Source organism: Solanum pennellii, chromosome 7, assembly GCF_001406875.1.
Source record: "Solanum pennellii chromosome 7, SPENNV200".
Classification (NCBI taxonomy): Eukaryota; Viridiplantae; Streptophyta; class Magnoliopsida; order Solanales; family Solanaceae; genus Solanum; species Solanum pennellii.
This window is the reverse complement of record NC_028643.1, coordinates 69495088-69507072: the sequence shown is the minus strand read 5'-3', so window position 1 is coordinate 69507072 and position 11985 is coordinate 69495088. Positions and strand designations below refer to the sequence as shown.

The 11985-nt window shown below is 34.0% G+C and overlaps 1 protein-coding gene across 1 annotated transcript; it reads left to right on the top strand.

The window, feature by feature from the left end:
* The first annotated feature begins 3769 nt into the window (after positions 1–3769).
* On the top strand, positions 3770–6238 carry LOC107024492 (pentatricopeptide repeat-containing protein At4g26680, mitochondrial). Its single transcript, XM_015225480.2, has one exon. The coding sequence runs from the start codon at positions 4124–4126 to the stop codon at positions 5714–5716; it is 1593 nt and encodes a 530-aa protein (XP_015080966.1). The 5' UTR covers positions 3770–4123; the 3' UTR covers positions 5717–6238.
* The last annotated feature ends 5747 nt before the right edge of the window (positions 6239–11985 follow it).

Here is an 11985-nt window from a genome sequence, read left to right as displayed (position 1 = left end):
AAAAAAAAAAAAAAGCAAGAAAGAAAGGACAAAAGAAAGAAAGAAACAAGAAAGAAGAAAAAAAAAAGCGAGACACAATAAAGGAGAAAGAAAGAAAAAGCGAGACAGAGAAAGAAAGAAAGAGCAGACAGAGAAAAAGAAAAATTTTAAAATGTTGCTATAAATGGTAATAAATTAAAGAGTATATTTAAAATAAGTAATTATTTTTTAAAAGGAATCCATTCACGTAATTAATCCTTTTTTTTATCTGAGGTTAGATTTTGTGTAATTTTAACTATAGTAAATCAACATTTTTTAAAGCGTTGTAGTGATATATGAGACTGAAATTGAAATAGATCTGTGTCTATAAAGTTAAGCTAAAAAACATAATAGAAGGTTGAGAAAAAAGGGTAAAAAGAAATACCTCTCTACTTCTACTATTACTGATTATGTTTTTGGAGAACAATTTAAATACATAAATATTTCTATCATATTTACTAATTATCTATATAGTTCAAAATAATTACATTTATCTCATTAATTAATGATTTCGTATCGTTAGATACATATTTTTTTGCTATCAGATACACTGAATTAGGAGGGAGGCGAGTAAGCTTTGTCTATGTATCTCAAATATATTCGTATCACATCACATATATATATCTAATATAATTTACATGTATCTGAGATACTGCGTATATATGGAAGTGTTGAACGAGATTAAAGAGAGGGAAACTTATCTATATCAGATATATGCAAATACACTTGAATACAATGTATCTAAAACAAATTATACCTATTTTCAACCTCATATAATTCAAAAAATGTGTATCTAGATGCACCAAAATTCGATAAAATTTATTATATAACAAACTAATTTCATATCTTACCAAGTTATTGGTAACTTGTTCACAAACTAATTTCATATCTTACCAAGTTATTGGTAACTTGTTCACGTATACTCTAATAAACAAATCTTACATTGTATCAACATCTTCATTCAAATCTTTCTCGTTTGTAATGAGAACGAATTTGACTAGCAGACAAAGAGTTACTATCTTTCTTGCACCAAACATGGCTCACCAAAGCCAACTTCATTTTCAAAACTCAAACTCAAAATTCCTAATATATATATCTGTTGTTCCAACACAAAGCAGTTAGAATCAAAATAAGCTCAAATTAGCAACTTGAAAGTTGTATGCTGAACGAATAAGTCATGGGACAAAAAATAAACGTTCCTTTGAAATGATATGTTTCGGATCCGTTTAACAATTTTTTTCTTTTGGAATAATTTTTCACTTTATCTCAAAAATTAGTGTTTTGACTATGAAAATTATGATAATACATTTAAGCATGAATATTATTTTAGAAGGGCCTTTGACCATGATTTTTTTCCTATTTTTTTATAACTAAGCTAAAAAAAATATGTTTAATCATAAAATTTCGAATTTAATCTGAAGTTGAATTCTAGAATTTTTAAGAATTTGAAATAACCATAAAGTTTTTTCTTTCTAAATTTTACTTAGAAAATTTCAAAAATAACTCCAATTTTCATGAGCAAAACAAAGTGAAAGATCTTTGAAATTTATGATTAAATGTCTACTTAATAAGTACACAAAGTTAGACAAGTATTTTAGTATATTATAATATTTTTGTATACATATATAATTTAAAATCACAAAATTTATAATCAATTTTTTATTTTTAAAATGCATATCCAATCAATATTAAAATATTTTTTTAAGAAATTAGACCTGAGAACGTGTGTTGCACTTTTATCCCAATACTTTATATAAATTTTGTATTGCAAATGACATATGTTATTACCTCCAAATATTTGATATTTACAAAAATAATTCATCATTATTTAGATAAAAAGTACATATATCTTCTTAAAAAAAAGAATATACCTCTAACCCTAAAATTGTCTAAAAGTGCATAAAGTAAAAGTAACTAATTAATGTACAAATTCAATATTCAAATGAGGATATTAGAATATCACACGCTAGATTAATGTATATAAAACAACAAATCATGGTAAGTTCTCAACAATAACAACAACATATGTATAATAACGACAAACAAGAAACATAAATCTTAAACTAAACAAATAAAAAGAGATAAAAGAAGAGAGCAAGAGATTCTTTTCAATAGGTCCAAGTGTGTACATTATTGTGTCAAATGCCACTATTTATAGGATAACATTGAGGAATACAAAGAATTGTCATAAATATGATATTAATCCATTGGAGATTATCGATGAGACGCGAGAGTTAAAAACATAATGAATATCATTAATGGGAGTTAAATATATTTACACAATGAAGAGTTTATGTATACTAATATGTTGATTTACTATTTACTAATTTACTATTTAATTTATTTTATAACATTTACATGTAATGTAGAAATAAAACTATAATCTAAGAATATAATAGGTAAAAGAATTCAAATATAATTAAATGTTTAATGGGAAATCATTATTATTAATTATTAAAAAATACAATGATTATGAAAAATCGTCGCTATTACTATGTGGAAGATGTAAAAATTGTTGTTTTTTTCTTGCTAATAATAACTTACAATTTAATAATGAGTATTGAATTGTAAGTCTAGCTGAAAATAGAAGTGTTAATTACCATAATACGAACATCAAAATTCATTGAATCCCAAAATAAATATTAAATGAAACAATAATATTTTCAAGGGTAAATTATGTATAATAGTAAATTATCAATTCAAATTAAATGATATAAATGTAGTTTGATTTACCCTTTACTCTTTAGCAAATTATTGTTATTTTCGCCTCTCTCCTTGGTGGAATCTTGCTTGCCACTCTCGTTTTGGTGGCAGCCTCGCTTGCCTCTCTCGCTTTTGTACAAACACAAATGTATAAAAATGTGTTTGTATTTGTATAAAGTGAGAGAAAATGGTATATATACATATATTTTCGTTCCCTCTCTCTCCTCTCCCAGATTTCGCTCACCATCATCGCCTCTCTCGCTTATACAAACAGAATAGAAATGTATAAATTGTGTTTTTGTTTGTATAAAACGAGAGAAAATTATATATACACATGCAAATATATATATATCTTCGTCCTATACACTTATAGTTATGCAATACAAATATTCCCCTGCTCAATTTTCTTTTGTCTTTCTCTCTTTCTCGTTTTATACAAACACATATTATACAATTAATCTTTTGTATATGTATATCGAAACAAATTACACAACTGTTTTCTTTTGTACATGTATATCGAATTATATAATTATTTTCTTTGTATATGTATAGCAAATTATACAATTGTTTTTTTTGTTTATGTATAGCGAAATATATATATTTATGTTTGCTATAGAGCATAATTACGCAAATTATAATATAACATACAAATATTATTTTTATGTTTGCTATATGTAAAAGTTAGTCTATTTTAAAAAATTTCAAGAAAATAAATTAAATTAGATATTTTAATTAAGAATTATTCTTAAGTGATTAACATTTTTATTAAAATAATATAATTTAATATTTAAATTAAATACTTAAATATTTTTATAACATTTTAATTTTTAATAGGGATAAAATCATAATTCAACATTTAACTTTTTTTTATTTCCACTTATAATATAATATATGATGATACGATATGACGTAATAGTATTTCTTCTTAGATTTTAGAAAATCTATGACACAATTTCTAATGTATTAATATAATAATAATAATAATATTACTCTCTTTTAAAAAATTTTTTTCTTTAAAAAGTAGTAGAACAAGAATCAGTTTATCATATCCTATGGAGTACTATGCAAACAAAAAAAAACACCTATTAATCGTGTTTGACTAATGGATTTATTCTTCTATCGATGTATATTCAAGTTCTCTTTTTCGATTCTTTAGTGACTCTCAACATATTTTTTTATAGCTAGATTCGAACTCGAGATGTGTTAGTAATATTTATTCAGTCAAAATTGCTAAATTAATGTGGTAAATTAAGCAATCAGCTGTACCCTTTGCCATCAAAATCTTCAGTTTTCGAAAATGGGTGTCCTGCAGTGACTCAAAGCTTCAAGAAGAGAAAAAGGTTCTTCCTTTATTGCAAGGTTAGTTCCCTTCAATGAAATATCAGGTGGTTTACTCAAGAAAATGAAGATTCTGAAACAAATTCGTAAATTTTCAACCTTTCTTGATTCAACCAAAAACACCCACCAGGTGTTTGTGAAATTGATTGCCCCTAAACAAAGCAAATTGGATCCAATTCCGTTGCCTCACAGAACCATTTCTGAGCCCAAAGGACAAGATCTTGATTTTGTTAATGTAGCTCATAGTCATCTTATACACTCTGATTGGACTAAGCTTGAGAATTTGTCTTCTGGTTTAACCCCATTTAGAGTTAAGCATATTTTGCTGAAAATTCAAAAAGATTATGTTTTATCTCTTGAATTCTTCAAATGGGTTGAGGTTAAAAGTCCAAATTCGAATACCCTTGAGAATCATTCTATTGTTCTACATGTTCTTACTAAGAGTAAGAAGTTCAAATCTGCTGAGTCAATTTTGAGGAAGCTTCTTGAATCAGGTTCTGTAGATTTTCCTGGTAAACTGTTTGAAGCTATACTTTTATCATATCGAATTTGTGATTCTTCACCGCGTGTTTTTGACTCATTGTTCAAGTGTCATGCTCATTTGAAGAAGTTTAGGAATGCTAGTGATACATTTTGCAGTATGAAGCAGTATGGGTTTGTTCCCACTGTTGAGTCTTGCAATGCATTTATGAGCGCGTTGCTTAGTTCTGATAGGGTAGATGTTGCATTGGCTTTTTACAAGGAGATGCGTCGGTCTAGGATTTCTCCTAATGTTTATACCTTTAATATGGTCGTGAGTGCTTTATGCAAATCGGGAAAACTAGAAAAGGCTGTTGAGGTCTTAAGGGAGATGGAGAACATAAGTTTGAAACCGACAGCTGTGTCTTATAACACTTTGATTGCTGGACATTGTAACCGGGACCTCTTGAGTGTTGCAATGAAACTTAAGACCACGATGGAGATGAATGGGATACAACCAGTTAATGTTACATACAACACTCTTATACATGGTTTATGCAAGGTAGGGAAATTACATGAAGCAAACAAACTTTTCAGCGAGATGAAGAGAACCGGTGTGGCTCCTAATGTTGTCACTTATAATACGCTGATAAACGCGTATAGTCAGGTTGGTAATTCTGAAATGGGAAGTAGGCTTTTCGAGGAGATGGCAAACAATGGATTGAAGGCTGATATCTTGACTTACAATGCATTGATTATGGGACTGTGCAAGGAGGGGAAAACAAAGAAAGCTGCATTGTTGGTCAAAGAACTTGATAATGCAAACTTAGTTCCTAATTCCTCTACTTTCTCTTATCTGATCAGTGGACAGTGTACCAGAAGGAATCCTGATCGTGCGTTTCAACTCTGTAAAAGCATGGTTAGAGGTGGTTTTCACCCTAATAAGCCCACTTTGACTCTATTGATATCCACCTTCATCAAGAATGAGGATTATGATGGAGCAATGGAAGTCTTGAAAGAGATGCTAGAAAGATCTATTACCCCTGACTTGGGTATGTTAACTGAAATATGCAGCATGTTTCTCAGATGCGGCAGAGACGGCGTGATCATAAAACTCTTACAAGAACTAGAAGCTAAACGCCTCATGCCTGAAGGTTTTGATAAAACAACAGTGATTAGCTCTACAGACGGAAGATAGAATGTATTTTTTTTAACAAGAAATAGAATCTAGATGCTCATGCCTGAAGGTTCCCAGCACTCAGGTTTGGTCCTCTGGACAGCAATTCGGCTGGTATATACCCCATATAGGAAACTGGGCTCTGGGCTGTGAGGTGAGTAACTATATTCAACAATCATTTGGCAACATCCTTCCTAATCCCTTCTAAGTAAAAGGGGATGTTTTCAGTCCCAAGCAACTTTTGTCAATACTCCATTTCATTCGACAGACTGAAGATAGAATGTAAGTGGTACCAATGAGCTCTTTCTTCATGACCAAAATGGTTTGCCTCGTCAAAGATTGGAACTTGTTTTGCAAAGATTAGTGTCAACTGTTAAATGTACTTCTAAAATGTTACCTGGACATTGAACATATGATAGTGTCAATGAGGATACCATATTTATTTTCTTAATGAACAACAACAATTGCTCCTCAATCTAAGCTAGCTAGGATCAGCTAGACGTGTATTTCTTGATGAAGTTAAACAAAAATTCTCTTTTGCCACATTGTTCTTCTATAGGTTGCAACTGATGGTATTTGGCAGAAAAAGGTTGTTTAACTGATTGTCAGATGACGAAGTGTTATATGATTCAACCTTGTTCAATTCTACTTCTGCATTTTCTGATAGTCTTATTTGGCTGTTGTTCCAATAAATTCTGAACTAAACCAGTTGGCCTAGGAAATCACAACGTCTTCTAAGTTGTTTTCCTTATCCGAAGTTTCCATGCATGTATTTTCTCTAAAAAACTTAGTTTATCCCTTCCTAATTCAGGGTGCTTCCTTCTGTCATATGGGCGTGTGAAAACAATGAAGCAAGCTCCAAAAGTTAAACTGATGAATTTATTAAAGATCTTGAATTTTCTGCTGCCAACAGTAGAGGCATAGCTACTCAAGCTGTTGAAGTGTATGAGAGTGTTTAGGTGTCTTTTGATGATCAAGATAAATAATGGGTATTATTATTATTATTATTTTTTGATAAGGTAAATGTTTATCGATGAAATACTAAGAAGGTACAAAACCAAAAGTTACAAAAGACTAATTACAACATCTTCCTAGCAACTCCAAAAACACCATATACTGGTCTATATTTTCAATGAAACTACTTTTACCCCAACAAAAGAAATTACACTTGTTTTTAACGCTAGAAATATGGTCTTTTTTGCCCATCAAAACAAGCTTCTATTTCTTTCTAGAAAGATAGTCCAGAATATGCGCAAAGATGTAGTTCTCCAGATTTACTTAAAAGTTTATGTGTTCTCTGGTGCTGTCAACTCTCCAATAATTCCTTTTCACTCTGAGGCATGATCCAAGCAAACACTGAAGCAAAATTCCCAACATTATCTAGCCATTCTGCAATGCATAAGAAGGTGATTCACAGTCTCCAACTCTTCTTCACATAAGTAACATCTATTACTTAGTGCAAAACCCTTTTTCTGGAGATTATCCAGAGTAAGGCAAGCTCCGTATGCTGCAGTCCAACCAAACAAGCTGCCTTTATAGGAGCTTTAGTGTGCCAAAGTGAAAACTTTAAAAAGGGTGGAGGGGAACGAACATTTGTTTTCTTCATCTATCCAAAAGACACTTATATTCTGGCCTTTGGAGTAAGAAATACAAGATACTTTGGCGAGAAAGCACCCAGACTACACTTGAGTAGAGAGTTCGCATACCTTTAGGAGTCAGACTTCTAGTGCCATCTTGATGTTCCCAAAGACAAAGTGGTAGGTTTCGCAACTCATTTTTATCTTCTGAAAGTCTGGGAAATGTTTATTGTGCCCAAAATCTTTAATATTATTTCTTGTTTCCTCCTCCATTAGATAGCAATTTCCTTTTCGCCATTTGAAAAGCCTTGCATTATAGGAATTATAACACTGCAAATATGGTTTCAGTATTTTCCAGTTCTGGACCTGTGTTAAAGAATGACAAAAGTCCCACATAGGTGGTTGATGAGATGGGTGGACTCCTTATAATGTTAGGGCAATCCTCCTCCCTTTGAGCTAGCTTTTGGGGTGTGACTTAGACATAAGACCTAATTTCACATGGTATCAGAGCAGGATCCGTCTCACCCGATATTGGAGCCCCAAAATCAAAATTGTCCATGCACCAGTAATAAGCACTGGCGTGAGGTGTGGTGTTAAAAAATAAAAATAGTCCTACATCGGTGGTTAATTTGATGGGTGGACTCCTTATAAGGCTTGGATAATCCTCCTCCCTTTGAGATAACTTTTGGGGTGTGAGTTAGGCCTAAGACCTTATTTCACAACTTGTGCTTTTGCCATCTTTTACCAAGTGAATGCTGAGCTCGACTCTCTTAGTCCATACAAAAATGAGGAAAGTTTCCTCTACCCATTATTCAGCACTGCTCTAATATTTGAGCTCGACTCTCTTAGTCCATACAAAAATGAGGAAAGTTTCCTCTACCCATTATTCAACACTGCTATAATATTTGGGGCCTCCTGCTTCCTGAATATCACTGATAGCCTTATTTATGGGTATTTCGATCGTTTTCACATCTTCCTTTGCTTCTCAGGTGAGATAAAAGTCTCTAAATTTTTCTTGTCCTCAATCTCTAGTATTCATGTTCCTCAAAATCTGTTTATTTCTTCCCCGTCTTTCTCTTTGTTTTATGATATGTAGTACCTGAATGGATATCTGTGCTGCAACATCAATTTGCACATTTATAAATAAAGCAAATTGGATTACCATAACTTTCGTCAAGTTTTGGTGAATTTGGATAAAGTCTTGCCTTTTTAACTCATGGTTACCTTTCTCAAAATATAAAGACTTGCCTTCTAAACTCAACTTTTTCTTCCACCCTGTTGTTTGTTGTTACTGAATTATAATTTTGTCTTATTATGTTGTGTTTTGGTGGTCACTTAGGGGCTTGGCATCCCATGTTGCAGTTTTAGATTTTGTAGTAGGTGGTTTTCAGAGAAATCTTGAGCAGTTATTTCGCCAGTAGCACATATGTTATTTTACCTGCTCTTTGATCAATAGTTCATCAACTTAATGTAGAAATTGGATTTGAGTTTCCATATCGAGCTCTTTCGTCCATCAAAATATCTTCTATTTCTATCCTTCCTGATACTCCACCATATACTAGCAGGTATTGTGTTCCATGCCTTTTTAAGTGTTTAGGGAGTTGATATCTACTTCAGCAGAGAGTTAGGTAAATCTGTTGTCAACCAATTCAAGCCCAGGAAGTTGAGAAATATTGTCACGACCCAAACTGTCGTGATTGTTGACACCCAATTTTGACCCGCGTCGGTATTAGTTAATTATCGAGCTTCGTGAGTTTTCCAAATTATTTAAATTAATTAGTTTTATAAATTTTCCGAAAATAACGATATAATGTTTACATAGTTGTGTATATAGCCGGTATATCTTGTGTATATTCAAAAATTATCCCAAAATATTTCGATTTTGATAATTATTCCATCTTAGTTAGAATTATGAGTCACTATTTTTAAAATTTTATTACTAGGTAAATAAGCTCGTTAATGAATTTACGCCAAAATCAATTGACCATTCGTTAAACTTAACTCTTTCTCCCTCTTCTCCCAACTTACCAACCCAATTCTGAGGCCCAATTCTCCCATTCCAACCCAATACCTTAATCCCAGCCGACTTCTTTCCTAAAACCGTCCCAACACCCCTTTAATTTTTAAACCCATCCCAAATCCCTTATAACCCGCTCCGACCCGACCCTTTCCCCTTCCCTCTTCCCCCCTTTCCTCACGTCTATTCCCAGAAAACAGAAACCCAGCAAAAAAACAGAACCCCCCCCCACGCAAAATCCCTTCCCCTCACGCGACCTCTGCTCCCTCGTCTCCTTCACGCACGCACAAACCCGCGTCTCTCTCTCCTTCCCCCTCACGCGACCTCTCTCCCTCTCTCTCCAGCGCGTAGAGGAACAAGAATCCGCAACGGACACCTGCAGCTGCTGTCTCGTACGCAGCCTCGCAGTGAGAAAAGCGACAAACTCCTGTCCTTTCCACGCCAAGATCGCGCCACGTCGCCTCCCAAGGACGAATAACTCATCTCAACCCTCCACCTCTCTTCCCGCTCGAGTCGTCCTTCCGTTTTTGGAGAGGAATTCAAATTTCAAATCGAAATGGGCCTAAAGAGGTTTCTGCCAGCCCTCTCCCTAAAGAACCCTAAATCTTTCTCCTATTTAAGCAGCGTTTTCCTCAGTTAAAGGGGTTACGAAAATTTTGGAGAGTTTTGGGAGTTAGAAATTTGGGACGATTTTTCTGGGATAGTTGGAGAGTTTATCACGGAGGATACAAAAGCTTATTATCGAAAATACTTTTTTTTCTTTTTCTGTTCGCTGCTGGAAAACAGTGGGAGGGAGATTTTTGTTGAAACTTTTGTTAGAATTTTGGGGGTTGGGAAATTTTCTTGGCTGCTTTTGTTTGTTTTCCGAGAACACCAAACAAGGTTTTGCTTTGGGTTTCGGAAGATTGAGAGGTTGGAAGTTTGAGATTTTAGGGAAGGGACTTTCAAACATTGAAAGCTTCCAGTGTTGTCTTCGTCATCCGCTGGGTGGTTCGAGTGAAGTTCGCTGCTCTCCCTCGCTCCTGCTTGTTTCCCGGTTCCGCTGCTCCCAATAAGGTATATGTTCCACTTTTTACTCGTTATGGAGCTCGAAATGCGATTTGAGTTGCTGCGATAATTAGATGTTGTACCCCTGTTTGCTAGCTTAAATTTGCGAGATCCTGCGTAATACTTCTGTTCGTTTTTCTTTTATCGGTTATTTCGTTTCTGTTGTGTTTGCTCGTCTGTGCCGTTCATATGTTGGTTACGAGTTCATCATGGCATTGATTTTACTGTGTTAGTCGTGGGTGGTTCTGTGTCTTAGAATCTATGGCTTGATAACGTGATGTCGTCCCTTCCTCTGCTGTTTCTTGGTTTAATTCTGGAGGTCAAAACCATGCTTATTTTTGATTCGATCCCGTTGGTTGCATTTCGGCATTTGATGCGTGGAGACTAAATAATTTGAAGCATCTCTCTAAATGCGTGAAAGTTTTTGCTTGTTTGAAGTTATTCTTCATCTTGATATGGATCTTGTTCGAATCGGCATTATCACTGTTTGTTCAAATTTTTGTCAAAACATTTTTATTATTTGGAGTCGTTTCTTTGAAGTATTGTGAAATTTACCAGAAACGGATAGTTGTTTCCCTTTCCTGCCTGTTTTGGTTTAATCTGTCTCATGAGTACGCCGGCTGGCCTTAGTGCTCAATTAGAAGCTCTCAATGCGGCATACTGTTATTCCTAGGTTATTAATCGCAACCCCGGTTTGAATTACAAATAAATGGTTCGATATATTGAAACGTAGAAACCTTTTGGAGGACGCTGTTAGTTAGAATACTAATGGATTCCCAACCTCGGCCTACATCTTAAGGATATCTGTGTCGGTTTTGTTTGTCAGCTAGTGGCCTCTTCACTTTCCCTCTAGTTTAAATTTTTCTTGTTTCTGTTTATAAGGGTATTATGGATAGCTCATCTGTCAACAGTTTTCAAATTGTTTGTCTTCTGCTTTCGTGGCTTTGTTGTTAGTTTCATGAGGTCGGTTTTGGACCTTGCTTGATCCTTAAAGTTGGGTACAGTTCCCTTGTCCTTTAGTCTAACCCATTTAGACCTTTGTTTCTCTTATCTTGAATAGGAATTGTTTAGAAGCATATACACAGATTATATTTGCTATGATAAATGTTTATGAATATTGCATGTTATATTGGCAATGGTTCAACGAGGATGCATAGTTTATTTTCTTCAATTTTCCCCCCCTTTGCGCTAATTTTCTTTGTTTGTTTGATGGCATGTGAAAACTCCCCGCGAGTCCATTACGAGACTCCATTCATCTTATCCCTGCATTGCGGAAGAGCCGATAAGGCTCAAAATTCTTCTTCTCGAGTCAAACCATCAAGACGGGCAAATTCGGAATCGCGAAGATTGAGGAACTTGAAGAAATAAATTAGAAATTTCTTTACTTTATATTTTGTATGTTGTTTGTAATGGGCATAAGCCCCTCTTGTTTTACTTTCTCGCATTTTATTTTGCATATTAGATTAGGACAGGTGGATGGGTTAAAAAACCCGAAAACAGGTGGGTCCAAGATTCGGTCAAGGCGAACAGAACCCGAATCTAGACCCAAAATCTCTCTCTCTCTCCCTCTCTCTTTATTATTTGCTTACGTTTTTTACTTGAATGCCGTTAACTTAGGGTTAGAATAACTCCAACCCCGTCGAAACGCC

Bases quoted from the DNA above. Each gene is read 5' to 3' on its own strand.
- LOC107024492 (XM_015225480.2), top strand. From the start codon at position 4,124: ATGAAGATTCTGAAACAAATTCGTAAATTTTCAACCTTTCTTGATTCA.